Source organism: Brachyhypopomus gauderio, chromosome 5 (genome assembly GCF_052324685.1).
Source record: "Brachyhypopomus gauderio isolate BG-103 chromosome 5, BGAUD_0.2, whole genome shotgun sequence".
In the NCBI taxonomy this organism is placed as follows: Eukaryota; Metazoa; Chordata; class Actinopteri; order Gymnotiformes; family Hypopomidae; genus Brachyhypopomus; species Brachyhypopomus gauderio.
The window spans coordinates 21,314,012-21,332,578 of record NC_135215.1 but is presented as its reverse complement, the minus strand read 5'-3'; the positions used below and the strand labels follow the sequence as shown (position 1 = coordinate 21,332,578).

The window sequence follows — 18,567 nt, the reverse complement described above, 5'->3', positions numbered from 1 at the left end:
CTGTTTACAAAGAAATCATGAAAGTCTCTTGCCTCTTGCCACATACTGACAACCCTCTAGTCTTCTAGTTTCTAACATTAAATGTCCCAACACATGCATTCACAGTGCTCTGCATTCTTCTCCTGTCTGCATCAGACTTCATAGAGTAGGTGTACACTAAAGAAGCTTCAAAGAACATTACTACATATAGGCAGAGGACATTGTTACTAGATGAGCATTGTGCCCTGGTTTGCTTAGCTTGGTGAGCCCTGCTGTGCTGGATAGTGATCTCAACTTCAGAAACCCTCAGTGATGGATCATCCATCCTGTTGGCTCACAGTGTTTACCTGGTGTTAACTCAGACAATGACTTTCAGCTAACATTTGATGCATCTCTGTGAGCTAGAATACATTTTGTGGTGTCTCAGAGGACAATTAGAGTTACGGGAGTGAGACGCTCATCTTAGTGCACTGCAAAATTACAGGGTCCAGCTAGAGCCAGGTTTTTGCCCCGTAGATCCTCACCATATGACACGTTACTTTATGACTTTAACCAGTAAGGAATTATCTGTGTTTTCATGTATTGGTATGCATCTGGTAGTGATCAAGGAAAGGAATCTGGAGAGATACTTTGAAATGAAAATTGCCATAAATCTTCCATAGTAAGAGTAAGAGTAAAAGTAATTCCAGAGTAAGAAGGATTTCAAAGGTCTTTGACATGACAGATTTTGTATGTTTAATTTACAATCATTCTGGACCAGTAAAGATAATTACACTAACAATGAATGTGCACAATAATAATCTTTTCATTTTATAAAAGTCTCTGTCTCACTCCTTCTTATACTCATTATCTCATTAATAAGAAGGAAAGTTTAAAGTAAGTCAGAGAATGGCAGGAACAAGCCACAGTGATTGAAAAAAGATTATCTAGGTGTTGGTGGTGGAGAGACAAGAAGAGAAGCAAGGGGAGGCGTCATAGAATAGTCTTACTTTACAACGCTTGTCAGGTTGGGGGGGTTGCTGGGTGAGAAAGGGACAGTTGGTGGTGCTTGACCCCTGTAGAGAGTTGATTATAGGTCACCATTTGTGCTCCCACCCCCAAAACTTACACCTCTCACTAACTTACAAGTCCATCTCCTGCATTAGTTTAAGTGTAAACATGTTGGTGTTTTATAGCCTGCCAGATGAAGCCGTTAGCTCTTCTAAATGTAAAGATGGCAAAGCATAAGCATTTTATGCACTGCCTCAGCATTGTGTGTTCACATGCGCGTGTGTGTGAATTGTGTATGTGTGTGTGTGTGTGTGTGTGTGTGTGTGTGTGTGTGTGTGTGTGTGTGTGTGTGTGTGTGTGTGTGTGTGTGTGCATGATCATGCTTGAGGTGCTGTGGAAAAACACAGCTGCTGGATGTCTTCTCTCCCACCCACTTTGCTTAGAGGCAAGTGGTGAGAGGTTTGTGTGTGTACACGTGTACACTTGAGTGTGTGTTCAACCCAGAATGTAGCTGCACATTTTCCAAAAGGTCACCTGAATGCGCAGTCTGTGTTACCTTTCTAAGATGATGATAGAGATATTATCTGCATAAAGTAATTCATGTCATGATATTAGAGCAACACAAATTGATTTAAAATTCATGTATATGTACAGTCATATATAATCATGTACAGTATATAAATATTATAATCTCCTATTTAAAGACCTATCGTTTATATTAATTTCATACTGATGTTTTAAAAGCTCTAAGTCACAAATTCATTCAAAAGACTTTAAAGTGATTAATAATGAAATTAACCATTAGATTAAAATATATATATAAATAAATATATATTATATATATGAATAAATATATATATATATATATATATATATATATATATATATATATATATATATATATATATATATATATATATATATATGAATAACTCTTTAACGTCTTTAAAATGTAGCCCAGTGGTGAATACTGCCACCAAGTGGCAAGTGGTGGCAGCATCATCCATTTTAGCAGAATATCACATTACACTTTTATGGCACAGTGTTGTGATGCATTTAAATGTTAAGAAAAGAGATTATTATGCTAATGAACTGGTTGTGTGGCCCCAAATGTTTGATTGTTGTATGTTGACAATTCTGCTATTTATAATGTTGTTTGTTTTTTTATTTATCAGAGGGCTAAATTCTTTAACTCTTGTGTTATGTTCCTTTAAAAGTTAAATTTAACTTTAAATTAAATTTAACTTAAATTTCTTAAGGAATTATTTACCTTTGAAATGTTTCTCTTTTTCAAATCTCTTACTGAATGCCTTGCCAACACCACGTCTATTGTGCCATGAAATTTATGGAGAGGGTCGGAGTGTTTCCCTGAGACAGGTTGTATTACACAAGTTTCCTGGAATGAATACCATCACATGAGATATTTATACTGCTTTTTTAAATCATCCATCTCTTTTATCACATATCCTTATAGCAGACAGCCAGGTCAGGTGAATCTGTTAGCACTTATGGAATTTCCTCCTGGAAATGTGCCATAGCTCCTGTACATGAGATGCAGTTTGTACAATATAAAATAACATATATTTTCACACTTTTTTTGTGCTTAGAATTACAGTTTTTGAGTGTGATACATTGTGTTACTCTTTTAAATTTCTGGACATATCATTTGAGTAGAAAACCATTACAGACCTGTCCCGTCCCACAATAGTCCCCATGTGTATGTGTGCATGTGTGTGTGTATTTACTTTAAGTTTACTATAAATACAGCACACTTGGGTCCAAATGTATTGGTGCTGAAATACACTATATTGCCAAAAGTATTTGTAATCAAGTTTTCTAATAATTTCCATGGCCACAGGTGTATAAAATTAAGCACCTAGGCATGCAGACTGTTTTTTACAAACATTTGTGAAAGAATGGGTCATTCTCAGGAGTTCAGTGAATTCCAGCGTGGAACTGTGATAAGATGCCACCTGTGCAACAAATCCAGTGAAATTTCTGGATTTGTGGAAGCTCCTAAATATTCCACAGTAAACTGTCAGCTGTATTACAAGAAAATGGGAGTGTATGGGAACAACAGCAACTCGAAGCGAGGTCAATCACTACAGACACTACAGAATCACTACAGACATCCAAACTTCATGTGGCCTTCAGATGAGCTCAAGAACAGTGTGCAGATGGCTTCATGGAATGGTCAAGCAGCTGCATCCAAGCCATACATCACCAAGTGTAATGCAAAGTGTCGGATGCAGTGGTGTAAAGCGCCACCACTGGACTCTAGAGCAATCTGATGGACGAGTCTGGGGTTGGCAGTTGCCAGGAGAACGGTACTTGTCTGACTGCATTGTGCCAAGTGTAAAGTTTGCTGGAGGGGGGATAATGGTGTGGGGTTGTTTTTCAGGAGCTGGGCTTGGTCCATTAGTTCCAATGAAAGGAACTCTGAATGGAACATTTGAATTCCATGCTCCCAACTTTGTGGGAACAGTTTGGAGCTGGCCCTTTTCTCTTCCAAAATGACTGTGCACCAGTGCACAAAACAAGGTCCTTAAAGACATGAATGGTAGAGTCTGGTGTGGATGAACTTGACTGGCCTGCACAGTCCTGACCTCAACCTGATAGAACACCTTTAGGATGAATTAGAGTTGAGACACAGCTAGGCCTGTGTGACCTCACAAATGCGCTTCTGAAAGAATGGTCTGGAAGCTGTTCTAGCTGCAAAGGTTGGACCAACGTCACATTGAACCATATGGATTAGGAATGGGATGTCACTTAAGCTCATATGTGAGTCAAGGAAGGTGAACACATACGATTGGCAATATAGTGTACTTTTCAACTCTTTATACAAAGAGTTGGCTTTTGCAGCCATTACAGCGTCAATTCGTTTTGCCTTATGTCAGCCAACTCTGCTATCTCTCAGCTGTACATTCCATGGAGGAGCTGTTTCTGCTACCTCCTCTGCTGCTCACCTGCAGGTCATGTCTCCCATCTGACTGACACATTCTCATTACCTGCTCCATAGGGGCCATTGGTTGCATGTGTTCATATATGTTTTGTGTATCACTCTTACAATTTGTAGGTGTACTTGAAGTAGAGCTTGGACAGAAGAAGGCAAACAGATTGACATCATCCATGTACAGAAGGTGGCTGATGGTTGTTCTGCTCATACTCACTCTTATTGGTGATCTGTCATGTTCTTCCTCTAGTTTTCCTGTTGCTTGTTGTGTTGACATGTCAGTCCCCTCCATGTGCTTCTGTTTGTCTTATAACCCTGCCTTTGCTCATGCCCCTCTCATTATCTTCCAGCCATGTCTTCATTTCCTTCAGCGTTTGTATTTATCATGTTCTCTGAACCTGGGCTACATTCCCAGTTCATTTAAACTTGCAGTCATCAAGCCGCTAATTAAAAAAACCTGGTCTTAACCCCCAGGAACTGTCCAACTATAGGCCAATCTCTAATCTGTTGTTCATATCCAAAATTTTTGACAAAGTAGTTTCTTCACAACTCTCTTCCTTCTTACAGACAGAACATATCTTAGAGTTATTTCAGTCTGGATTTAGACCCCATCACAGCACTGAAATGTTACTGATTAAAGTACTGAACGATCTCTTAATATCTTCTGATAAAGGACACATTTATTTTCTCATACTGCTAGACCTCAGTGCTGCTTTTGACACCATTGATCATAATATTCTACTTAATAGGCTGGAGACACTCATTGGCATAAGAGGTCAAGCACTCTCCTGGTTCAGGTCCTACCTGACAGATCATCGCCAATTTGTACTAGTAAATAACAAATCCTCAGAGCATACTAAGGTAAAATATGGTGTCCCACAAGGATCTGTACTGGGCCCCACATTATTCTCATTATAGATGCTGCTACTGGGCACTATCATTCGTAGGCATGGTATTAGCGTCCATTGCTACGCAGATGATACTCAGTTGTATATATCTTCCAATCTGGATGATATCACTACTACTCTCAAGATTAAGAACTGCGTCCAGGACATTAAAAACTGGATGGATTTTCTTCAACTAAATTCCGATAAGACTGAGGTGCTGATTCTTGGGCCCAAAGCTGATAGAAGCAGTTGGGCTGATATTCCTTTTACCCTAGATGGTTTTTGAGTATCACCTAAATCTACCGCAAAAAGTTTAGGTGTCACTATTGATTCGGCTCTTTCATTTGAGACACATATATGCAATGTCACTAAGGCTGCCTTTTTCCATTTACGTAATATCGCCAAGCTGAGACACTTACTTTCATTAGCTGATGCAGAAAAGTTGGTCCATGCTTTTGTCTCGTCAAGATTGGACTACTGTAATGGTCTTCTAATTGGATGCTCTAAACAGTCCATAAAGAAGCTACAGCTTGTACAAAATGCTGCAGCTAAAGTCCTAACTAAGGCTAGAAAATTCGATCATATTAGGCCCACTCTTGCGGCATTACATTGGCCTCCAATTAAATATCGAATTGAATTAAAAATTCTTCTGTTAACCTGTAAGGCGTTAAATGGTCTTGTCCCACAATATGAGTGAACTCATTGCTTACTACAACCCATCTTGCCCTTTGCACTCCCAAAATGCTGGATTTCTCCTAGTTCCAAAAATTTGTAAGACTACAGCCGGAGGCAGAGCTTTCTCCTTTAAAGCTCCTCAATTATGGAATAGCCTTCCAGCTACAATCCTAGATTCTGACAAAGTTCCAATCTTTAAATCTAGACTTAAGACTCACCTATTTAATCACACCTTCAGTTAATATTTCCCTTGTAACGTGTGGGGCTCGGGGGCCCCAGACGTTGAGATTTCTTGTAATTTGAGATGTTGATGCTGATCCAGCTGTGTCATGGCGTCACTCTAGTTGTGACAATGACTTGACTGGAAATCAATGTCTCAGTGAGCCCTCATGACTGTGGTCACCTTTGAACCCCTCCCTTTTGTTATGCTGTTATAGATGAGCCTGCTGGAGCCACATGCTTATCACTGGCACGTGAGCTATGTACGTTAACACTCAGTCTGTACTGTTTATACTTTTGCATGCTTCTACCCAAGACAATTGCATGCAAGCACCTACAAGCACCTGGGAGATGGTCTGGCTTGCCGGTGGATGTACTGATGCCAGGGTTGGATGTGCCATTGCCACAAGAGGATGTGCTGATGCTAGCTCCAACCTGAGGCTCACCATCTGCACTGAAGGGACTGTAACTACAAGAACCTTAACTATAACTGTAGAACTATCTTTTGTCCACAAATATGGACTTGTGCTAACGGGCCGCCCAATGGAGGATGGGTTCCCTTTTGAGTCTTGGTCCTCCCGAGGTTTCTTCCTAATCCCCACCATCATAGGGAGTTTTTCCTTGCCACTGTCGCCTTTGGCTTGCTCATTAGGAATCTGGACCCATACAATTGTAAAGCTGTTTGTGACAACATGTGTTTTAAAAAGCTCTATATAAATAAATTTGACTTGACTTGTCTGGTTTCTGTATATTTATGCCCTTCTGTTATTTTTAGCCATCTTTTGTGAAGCATTTAGAATCTTTTGCTGTCTTGGTAATTCTGTTTCTTGTCATTTGTCTTTCTCCGGATATAGTTGGATTTACAGTAGAACCCCGGAGCCCGACCGCCTCAGTACTCAACATATTCAGAGTTCGAGAAAATTTTGTCTCGGAGACCAAACAAAACTTTGGAATCCGCCCCGACTCATGTGACTTTTGTAAACAAAATACAGTTTGTACTTCGGCCACATGTCACTAGTTGGCATTAGGTGGCGTTGTTGTTCAATGGATTTTAAACAATTTTGAGGCTCCAAGCTTTTGCTGTATTTTTGTTGTTTTTTGTAATGTTTTAGACAAAAAAACATGGGTCCCAAGAAAGGCGATCATAGAGAAGTATGAAAAGGGCATTCGTGTGCTGAATTCAACTTGATGGTTGAGAACGGATTAATTAATTTTCAGTTATTTCTTATGGGGAAAAGTGATTCGGAACTCAACTGCATTGCTTCTCGACGCTCCTTCCGGAATGAATTCGTTTCGAGTTCTGGGGTTCTACTGTAGTTGGTTGTGGTTTAAATCACGGATGATCCTTTTTACTGAGCCTGGAGTGTCGATCACTGGAATGTCAATAAAATGCTTTAATGTTTGTGTTTTCAATTTGCCTCACCTATTAAAAACTGTTACAGTGTCTGATAGGATTCAGACCTATGCAGGACAGAAGTTGATTGCCTTCACATATACCACACATTATGGTGACCTGCACAATTGTATTTGAGTCGGATTGTTGATCACGCCAAGTCTCAGGGAAAAGGGAGGTTTTAATGAAAAACGTGTGCAAACCAAAAACCTGTGACACGATCCAAATTAAGGATATAATAACCAACAGTCAACTGGTACAAAGACAAGACATATATAGACAGACAAACGACCGTCCGGTGTGGCGGATCATAGGCCCCGCCCACCTGAGGGACGAACACACCGCAACAAGACAACTGCCGCTGTGGTCAGAGGCGACCAGTAGGGGGCCCGCCGTACCGTGACACCTGTAATTTTCATCATAGGTAGACCTCAACGAGAGACAAAATGAGGAAAAAAATTCTGAAAATCATATTGGCTGATTTTTAAAGGATTTATTTGCAAATAATGTTGGATTGGAAAATAAGTATTTTTTAAGTCATTTATATATATATATATATATATATATATATATATATATATATATATATATATATATATATATATATATATATATATATATATATGGACATACGGACCTAGTGGACCGCGGTGCCTTGTGCTTGTGCTTATGTGGTTTTACAAAGGCTAATTTTAAGATAATCTGCGATAACCTTGACTGGCCTATTTCTATGAGCTCTTCCACGGGTGGACCACGAAACGCATCACTGACGTTGTAAACTTACCAGGAGGGAGGGTCTGTTAAAACCCTGCATAAGGATTCGGGTAAACTAGAATAAGAGATTTCCTCAGCCACATTTCAACGCCTCCTTCTCCACCCATTCATAGCGCAGTTCGCTATTGGGGCATGTTGTACTAGATGCCGGTGCTTTAAGCCTATAGCTCTCGCATGCTTGTTCAAAGCACAACCGCATACACACACACACACACACGCACACGCACACACCGCCCTTAACACTGTGACGTCATTCTCACTGTCTTGAAAGCGACGAATTCAAACAGTGCATCAGAGCGTCTTCCTGCAGGATTGCCAAGGTCAATCAACAAGGATCGAACCGGATAACATTTCTTTAACATTTTTCAAGGTAAATGGCTCTTTATCTAAAAGACTTATATCAGTATCAATGTCACGTAATTTGTTGACTGACACTAGATCAGATCGGCTGGTCCTGCTTGCAGGCATAATGATGCTTTGGAATTTCGTAATGCAAAAAGAATCAATAACAACTCAGTACTGTATGCTGGCAATATAGTCTCACAGAAATTAATTGTTTGGCATTGTACGTGAAATATCCAGGATGAATTATAAAGTGATGATGTTAAATAACGGTACGCTACTATTCCTAGTTATTAGCCTACTGTATACCTAACATTTATTACAGGTATTCAACCGCTTGTTATTGGTATGTATATTGACTGGTTTCATCCGGTTTATATCCGCACAAGCAGTTCGTGCGCGTATAAGGGATAGATGAATTAAGCACGCGAGTGTTGCATCACTTGGTCGGACGCAAAGCGTCACCCAATCATCATGGAAGTTTCTTCCATCTTCAGTTCACTTGGTGTGTCAGACTGATCCAAATAATTATCCACGCTAAGCCGAATTAAAAAAGACTACCTCTGCGAGTGATACTGCCTGAGGGCTATTCTATAAATATCAAGGATCAGAAGGCTGTTCTTTAAGCAGGTTTGGCAGAACCAGAAGGATGTTCTATGTAAACCTGCCGGCGAGCTTAAATTATTGCAAGTGATTTTATCATGTGATTTTGACTGCACATGAGCGGTCGAATAGCAAAAGCCGTCTGTGTAATTGTCTAGACACAATGCCGAACGAGCACAAATAAGTCACTGACGATAATGAATGTTTAATGTGATGGTGACTTTGCAGGTTGGATACTGTGTGAGATCAGAATTCAAATCAGTTTGCTGCTTAACAACAGTGGGATACGTCATAGTCATGGTGCAGATTTATGCTGTTGTCAGTCCACTGTAGCATACAGCAAGAACAGATAAATTAGATTAGAGGGCCCTGGTCGCTGATGAGGCTGAGATTAATTGCCCTTCCAAAGAACAGGTGGTTTTGAATAGACTATGCAGCACCCCATGGAAAGAGGATCAGATAATCACGGAAGGTGATGGTGCTGCCTTGGTATAAAATATGTGACAGAGGTCACAGGTGTTTCTCCTCTGCTGGTCTAAGATGCAGGATTTGATAGTTTCGTCACAAAATCCTTACTTTTAGATAATGCACTGTTCCTTACCTGCTCTTTAATATTGAGTGTGATTTGGAGAAATTTTGGCTCACTTTAAACGTCTAACCAACCTCTCTTGAAACATGAAGGTATAAATGTTTATTTATAGCTGCTTGTAGGAGGGTAGAATTTGCTGTAAAGCTTTAATGTCAGTTTGGAATGTGTTCAGTTGGCAGGTTGTTTGTTTGTGTTGTTTGTAAACAATGTGTAAGGGATCATATGAGATGTGTTTCTTTTTTCAGGACCATCTCTGAATTGTCTTAAAAATTCTTCAGAGTATTGTTTACATGCTGATGATGCTGTGGTTTGGGGTGCCACAGTGTAGAATTTGTGAATCATATTGCAATATTGGACTTTGCAGTTCTGGTATCACACAATGCAAATGAGTCCTCTAACAATTTCCAGTGAGTATTATGTGGCTTTTAAAACCACAGTATTATCATGATACAAGAAAAGTTAAAGTTTTTGGTAGAAGTAAGGCAGGCCCATGTCTAAATATGGCACATTAATCTACCATGTTGAAAGGCATGCCACAATCACAATATATAGCAGTACATTGAGTTGCCAGCATGTTAGGTTCATCTTGTAGTGTTGCAACCAAACTTGGCTTTTAGTACTGCATGTATTCCTCTGGCATAGACTCTACAAGATATTGGATATGTTGGATCTTCAGATATGCCATGCAGTTTAGATGTTTTTCATATTAAGGGCTGTAATGTGTACTGGGATAAACGTCATCATACTGCCTCTGGCCAACACTGAAGACACCAAAAAGGAGGGCTCCATATGCTGCTCTAACCAAATTTGGATCTCTCCATTCTGGATTCTGGATTTATCCAAGCAATTTTTCTCCCATCACCCCATTGTTGGAGCTTCTTGTTCTTGTTGACACCCTTTGTGGTGTTTGGCTAAGACAAATTCAATAATCGTGTCCTGATATGAGATTCTGCACACTCTTAATGAATGTAAACGTGTTTGGCAATAGCCCATTTGTTTGTTTGTGTTGTGGGGTTAGTAAATCAGTCTTGTTGCATATCGATTGCCTGTTGCTGTAATGAAGACATCTCCCTACCGCCTAGATGTTTACATGAATTTTCTCAAGCACTTGGGGACAACTACTGAGGTGGTGAGAACTGTCAACCATCATGTAGGGAGGAAAGCAGACCCTGTAAAATGTTTGTATTACATACGTTTTCAGAGGATTTTTACATAATCAAGCAATTTTTTCTGAATCAAGCAACCTCTATTATCCAATTTAAAATCACATTATTTGTTAGACATTATCCTGTTAAGAAAAACTGATCTATGCTCCTGAATATTAATGCACTCGCTCTACATAGCATGTTTTAATGTCTCTGATTGAAAATGGGGCCTATTAGAGAAAAAAAAACCCCAGATGACAATGGACATTGGGGCTAATGAAAGAAAAAGGTATACTTGTGATTACCATTGTGACGGGCAGGTGTGAGCAACAAAAAGGAAGCGATCACGCCAAGTCTCAGGGAAAAATGATGGTTTAATAGAAAGTGTGCAAACCTAAAACCCGTGCACTATCTCCAAATTAAGGATATAATGACCAGCGGTCAACTGGTACAAAGACAAGACATATATAGGCAAACAAACGACCCTCAGGTGAGACGGATCACGGGCTCCGCCCACCTGAGGGACGCACATGACGTCACCAAACAACAACAACAGCCGCTGTGGACAGAGGCGGCCGGTAGGGGGCCGCCTCACCGTGACAACCATGTTGTGATAATAAGGCAATGTCACATCTTAAAGGATATTTAAGTAATCTGTTGGCATCAGCCAACAGATTGGCATCAGCCTATCAGCCTGTTGGCATCAGCATTAGTGGAGTGCCTTGCTCTTCTGAAGCCATTCCTAAGGGAATTAAATATAAATTTATATTTAAATTTTCTCCACCCAATCACATCTCCTTCCTTAATTAATTATCAAGGCCTTAATAATCAAGTAACAGTTCCATAGGGCCTCAAGTCACTTCTTAGGGCCCCCACGAGTCAAGGGACAAATACAAATGAGATATATACATTCTTAAATATACGTTACCTACTTGGAACTACTACTGTTGCATTGCAAATAATTAGTAACCTTACTGCATTGCCACCCCTGATCATATTGTAATGGTATGGTTCATGTGTTTATACCACTGTATGAATGCAGACCAGTGCAAAAACTGGCAGGATGCATAGTTTTATTTGACAAATGATGGCTGAGCGAATAGCGCATGGCCAAACACAACAACAAATGTGGTCAACATCAAATGGACTCGCAAAGACTAGCACGGGACAGGACTACCACACACAATTTATACTACATTTACATTTACATTTACATTTACGGCATTTAGCAGACGCTCTTGTCCAGAGCGACTTACAAAGTGCTTTGCATCTGATCTCAATACTAAACACATAACAAGCCCCTTGTGTAACACATTAGACTGATGAGACAGGTGAACACATACACAAACAACTACACCCACAGGAAGTACATTTATGGACACGGACTACATATACACATATACACATGTCCGAAGGGAGGGGTGCAGGGCTGTACCATGACACTCTCCTCTCACTGTGCTCCTTAACATTATGTACAGTCTGCAAAGCCTGTGTAGAATGAATCTGTTCTGAAAGAAGAAAACTAGTTAACTTGCCAATATATATACAGCACAGCTAAATAAAATATCAGTCACAGAAACCTTTCATTATAACTGCAATATTTTAATCAAAATCTAAAGTGAGATTTCAGTACTGGCTGGAGAGATGATGTGGTGTGTACAATTACAGGCTAACTAAACCGTTCTTCAGATGTCATTATGTAAAGGCCATGCATGATCAAACATGGACAGAAAGACGCAGAAATACACTTTAATATTTATGAATTTATGTTTTGCAGTGATGCAGGGAGTTGAGAAAGTTACTTTGTAAGTAACCTGTTTGTATCTGATATGAGTTGCATTGATATACTTATTTTTGATCTAAGTACAGTAGATCAAGAATAATAATAACACAATACATTATGATGTGATCCCACCTTGTCTCTCCTACTTTGGCATAGCATTTGATTAGTTTCATTCCTACCCCAAAGACACACAACAACATATACAGTAACTACAGACAAACAAGGATCACTCATTAAACCTGTTGCTACTTTGTGTCAAAGTGTGTTGGACTGGGTGTTTTTGCTAAGCTCATAATTTATTCTATTTCAAGGCTGGGAAAGGATCACTGGCTCTTGGTTGGCATAAGGAAAGGCACTGCAGTACTGTCTTGAGTGTGAGTGTGTCCTGTTCCAGAGCCCAATGGCATCCATTGTCCATCTGAGGCTTTTAACTGAATGGTAATTTTTCCCCCCTTTTTTCTTCACAGTTTACAAAAGGTACTTGAGTGAACTGTATGTCCAGTCTTTATTTTATTAAAAGTACTCCAACATCATGATCTCTAGTGTGAAATATTGAGGGCCATTGTTATACCCCAGTGTGTCATTATTTACTTAGAGAAAACAGAGAGTCATGTTATGGTTAATGTTACACTTCAGCAAACATTAACTAACATTACAGATGTCTCGTAGATCAAGGTCATTGTGCTGTTTAACGTATGCTGACAATTTGATGACTTATCTTTTCCCTACATACATTGGCTAGTTTAAATCACGCACCTATCTTAAATTTAGGCACGATTTTATTAGGTACACCTATCTAAATTGGCGTAACTTTGGTTTGAATAGTGTTGAGGACAAAAATGCACACCAGATGATGCAATCGATTAATCTGGCCCTCAAATCCACATTCCCTTTAAGAAATCCTCTGTCCTTTGGCATGAACGTTAACTGCAACAAAATTAGTACAGGGACTGAAACGTTCATGAATGGTTTATTGCCATGTCTGACAACGCTTTTGGGTATACCATCAGCTCTATTGTTTAACATCTATTTATTGTACAATTATTTTATTTTATGAAATCTCGACATCATACAACAGGCTAAAATACAAGCACAAATGTTTTCTGATTCTATCATAATACATACTGTAGTACATACTGTAATACATACATAATGCATACATTTTGTTAGAGCTTGAAACATTTTGTAGCAGTATTTCAGTAAGTGGTGGGGTCAAAATCATTAATTTCCGACAGTGGTGGAGACACCATCCAGCGTCCCTATAGCAAATAAATTCACATGGATACGGATTCTAAAGAAATGATGTGTGTATTATGCTTGGAGGGGTCATTCCACTGTTGTTCTAATGAGGCTAGGGGGATGCTAGACAGAACACCTTTGTTTTGAAATGCTGAATGTGTGCACATGTGTCAGTATAGGGCGGTGGTGGGGTTAATGAGAAATCAAAGTGAGAATCAATCCAAAACCAAAGAGAAAACAATACAAAACTGTAGGAGAAAAATGGGTGAAGGTGAAATAAGATAAGGCAGCAGACTAAATAGGTAAGCAAAAATCAAGAAAACAATTTAACAGGTGAATCAAGAAAACAATTAAACAGGTGAATGATGTGAAAATCCAGGAAAATATGAATGAGCAGGGAAACCAGAAAAGCTTGGAAATACTATAGTAAACTAAGCAATTCAACTTTGGGATAGACACTGCTCACACCTCCCAACCTAATACATTTAAGCTCACATTATATCAGTAGCATGACCAGAATTACTGGGGAGGACAAACCCACCACCAAAACTAAGCCTCTGACATGAAGAAATAGACCACAAGTGGAGTCAATATACAGGGGATCAGGAACAAACAAGGATTATGGGTAATGTAGTCCACGGGTGTTATGGCAGGTCTGCTGGGAAAGGCAGGCACGACACAGAAATCCATTTTTAAAAATAATGACATAATATTTCCATTTATTAATAAAGCCAGTTTCTTAGTTAATCACTAGTTGAGAAAGACTATTACCGTGAAAGCTCTTTCGACCATCTTTATTAATCCTCTGCCCAATGGAGGATGGGTTCCCTTTTGAGTCTTGGTCCTCCCAAGGTTTCTCCCTAAAATCCTGCCTAGGGAGTTTTTCCTTACCACTGTCACCCCTGCCTTGCTCATAAGAGGACCCATGTGGTTGTGAAGCTGCTTTGTGACAACGTGTTGTAAAAAGCACTATATAAATAAATTTGACTTGACAATTAAGATTTTTCCTCTACTGTGATTGTGTCTAATAATGGTCATTCATCCATATATACTCTCTTACTGAATTTCAGAGTAGTATTTGCATTATATAGATTTTAAAAGAGCATATATGTGTAAGTATCATAAAGTTCACCAGAAGTGAAAACTATTTTAGAAACTAAATCCATATTTCATGCTGTCCAGTCTTACATATAAGTTGGCCTATATTTGTACTATGTTGGCAACAATATACAGAATGTTAATAAAAGATTAATGGCAGTACATTTGAGTGAGTGCAGGCATCATTCCAAATTATACTGTGTACGTCTGTGACCTTGAAGAAGGTGAATAACTATGCCAAAGACAAAAATAGCTTACACATACACACACACACACACACACACACACACACACACACACACACACACACACACACACACACACACACACACACACACACACACACACACACAGTAACTAAGAATGTGGTAATATATAAAGTGACAAAATATTGCTGCATCTCTTTTTGTGTGTGATTGTGTATTTTAACAACTGGAGTGGTATCAGTCCCTTCATTTTCCATTCTGCATACTGCACATAGGCACACATACAAGCACACACACGTTCTTTTCCTGATTATCCCAGGTTACTGCACTTACTGTCCAATATGTCAGTTAATCCAGTGCCATTCTATGTGTGCTTTCTTTTTGTTTTTTCTTGAGGTGAGGTTTTTTTTCTGAACATGCGCAACATCAGTTTTAGAGTATCATGTAACAAGAGCAGTTACTTCAGTCTTCCTAGACGCACATACTAGATGCTAGAATGAGTCAGCAACCAGATCCAGGCTTGCAGGCACAGGATTGGCTGAGAAGGACACACCCCATTCAAAAGAAGAACACACTGTAATTTCAGTTGATCTAGTCTCAGTGGGGGTGCTCAGATGCAGATAATGTTGCAGCAGGTCCAGTGGTTTAAAGTTGTTTCTAACAAGAGGGTGTAGAGTTCTCATGTATGAAATTTGGCACCACATTTTCTGATTTTACTCTAGTGTAGATGTCTAGTGTAGTGTACTGTGCAATTATTTGCACAGTAAATGTAATTATGTAATGTAATGATTATATTTTCATACTTTCCATACTTTCATCACATGACTCCTAGGTAAAGGGAGAATGATCGTGGTTTTTAAATATTCTGTAATATAAATTTACTACCAATGACTACAAAATCGGGAGTTTAGATTCCAACTTTGGCACTGAAGAGACCTAATATTGTGTTGTGTGCATGATAATGTTCTTAGCGCTCAAATAAACTGATTGCCAGGGTAAAATAACTTAACTGAACTGAGATCAAAATTCTTACAACAGATGAAAAAGTGTCATTCCTTTTTTATACAAAATGAAGTCACCATTGAAATCACATATTTACAATAAGCTTTTAAACCATAGAAACAGCTGAAAACTATGCTGTACACTTCACAGTTAACCTTGCATGTTCTGCCCTTGCTCAACACAGCTACGTTGACTTTCATTTTGGTTATAGATTTAGCAGTTAAAACAGAAGATGTTTAGGCACCATCAGTTCATATGTATTATTTTTAACTGTAATCCTGTTTCTAAACATAGGCCAAGATACAAATTTTAAGGCTCTCGTTAGCCACCATTGGTAGGTGAAAGTATAGCCTGAATATGTGACCCCATAAAACCAGCCCAGGTTGTGATAGTGGTGGTGGAAGTAAACAGAACTGGAAAGGCTGACAAAGCTATGGATTGACCTGCATTATTGTCACCAAATTTCTAAGCTTGCAATAACATGTGAACACAGTCAAAACACCCATATAACACATATGTGATTTGTCATGATGGCCCATGGCCATTGCACACATTTACAAATTCAACAACAGTAAAAAAAAAAAAAAACAACTGTGACTTGATAAGGGGTTTCTTTTGTTCTTGCAATTTTCCACGATATCAGTAATCCAAAGACCAAAAACATAGTAAAGGCTTATAAATAATATACTGTGAAAACCTTCAATAACTGTGGAAATAATTCAGATGTGTGTGCTTGTGTCATATAGTAACAATGAAATCAGTTGTATACAGATATACTTCAATTATCCAGTGTATTGTGTTATTGTTTGGTTTTCAGGCACAAAGAAGAAAACAGCAGTCTAAGACAACACCTATTGTTCAAACAATATTAAATGTGTGTGTGTTTGCATGTGTGTGTGTGAGAGAGATTGCACGCACATCACGTCAAAGCCATGGAAGCAAACCTCTTGTCTGTGAAGCTCTTATTCCACATGTTAAAACTCACAAGAGGTGGTGTTTGTTCTGTAAATACAGTCCTGATTCAGTTACAGTTATTTTGCCAACCCATATTTCCACAAGCTCCTATACCTCCTGGTGGAAACTACGATAACCCCTAGATTACCTTTCCAGTTAGCTGTAGGATATAAATTACAGCATCAAACAAATGCAAATGTTTGACTTATAATTGTTGTGACTAATGCCTAGCAAGTATCTCAGCAGGTAAAGCAGAGTGCTTGCAACACCAAGGTCATTAGTTGGATTCTCACAGAGCATGCATGTTGTCATACTCCTAAATAGGTTTGTCTAGATAAAAGTACCTCACATATGATGTTGCTTTCTTTCTCTTGTTCATAGCAACAGACCTGGTCTCAGAATGCCACCACCTGTTGGACCACCAGCAGTGCCTCCTCCTGATGGAGGCTGGGGCTGGGTCGTGGTGTGTGGAGCCTTCATCTCTATTGGTTTCTCCTATGCTTTCCCCAAAGCCACCACCGTCTTCTTCAAAGACATCCAGAACATCTTTGATGCATCATATAGCCAAGTTGCCTGGATCTCTTCCATCATGTTGGCTGTCATGTATGCTGGAGGTAAAAAAGGGACAAACTGGGAGTTGTGGGTAAAATATCAACCTAACATTTCATTTTGTTTGCTGGAAATTAGCATTTTGATTAATGACTAAAAAATTCCATCCTTTTAGCTGTGGTCCATTTTCTAGTTCAATCAAGTTATAAATGTTGAAAAAACATGTTTTGTATAATCTTGAAAATGATGAAAGATAAGGTTTGAAGTCGTCAACATTGCTTGGGCAGAAACCTCTTTTGAATGTCCATCCATTCATATGGCATACTGTCTGAGACACTGTCAGGTTACTGTGATGGACATAGCCACATGGGCTTGAGAGTACTTTGGAATATCATTGCAACTTACCACAGTCTGCTGCTGCATCAAGAAATGCAACCTGAAACTACATTACACAACAAGGAAGCCACATATTAATTTTGTGCAGACACATCAGAGAATTTTCTGGGCATCTAAGAGACAGTCAACTGAAAGACAGTGGAAACATGTTGTGTGGTGAAACAGCTCCTTACTTTTAGTTTGTTTGTTTATGTTCAAAAGATAGAAACTCTTACTTTCAGTTAGGTAAAATATTGTGAATCAGTACTTGCTGGAAGCTCTCCCACAACAAAGTGGGAAGGGAAGCATTATGGCAGTATTTTTTTTTTGGTAAAAAAAAACAAACAAACAAAATTGGGTGACAAATTGATTACAAAACTGTGCAGACCTTTCCAGCTCTGTTTGAAACATTTGACCTGAATGGCTGTGAATATTAGTTCGTACTTTGAACTTCAAAGTGAAGTTTTGTTTTTGAGTTCTTCAATGTTATATGTATGATCTCATTACCAGGATAATTATTAAGTACAACATTTCTCCCTCGTTAGCATCCAGAATATATATTGTAGTGGTTGCTACTCGCGGCTAGAGCGAATCCCCAACGGACAAGCTGTAAGCCAAGCAGAGGGATCTAGCCCTTTAAGGGACTCAGGAGAGAAACCGAAAGTTTATAGTGTGTATTCACTGTTAGCAAGCTTGCCTGACTGCATTCTCACTTGTGTTCTGTTAACAAAGTTTCCCCTCCTTGGGATTTTTCATTACGCAAGCCTTCGCTTCATTCCATGGCCCCCTTCAGTGGTGACCCTGGCGCCTCT

The 18,567-nt window shown here is 39.1% G+C and overlaps 1 protein-coding gene across 1 annotated transcript in view; it reads left to right on the top strand.

Moving 5' to 3' along the window:
• Positions 1–7,964: 7,964 nt before the first annotated feature.
• The window catches only part of LOC143514803 (monocarboxylate transporter 2), a 42,544-nt gene continuing 31,941 nt past the window's right edge, over positions 7,965–18,567 (top strand). The window contains exons 1-2 of the mRNA XM_077006439.1: positions 7,965–8,240; positions 17,213–17,445. Of these exons, the coding sequence (XP_076862554.1) occupies positions 17,232–17,445 (214 nt within the window). The 5' untranslated portion in view covers positions 7,965–8,240; positions 17,213–17,231. The remainder of the gene's footprint in view (positions 8,241–17,212; positions 17,446–18,567) is intronic.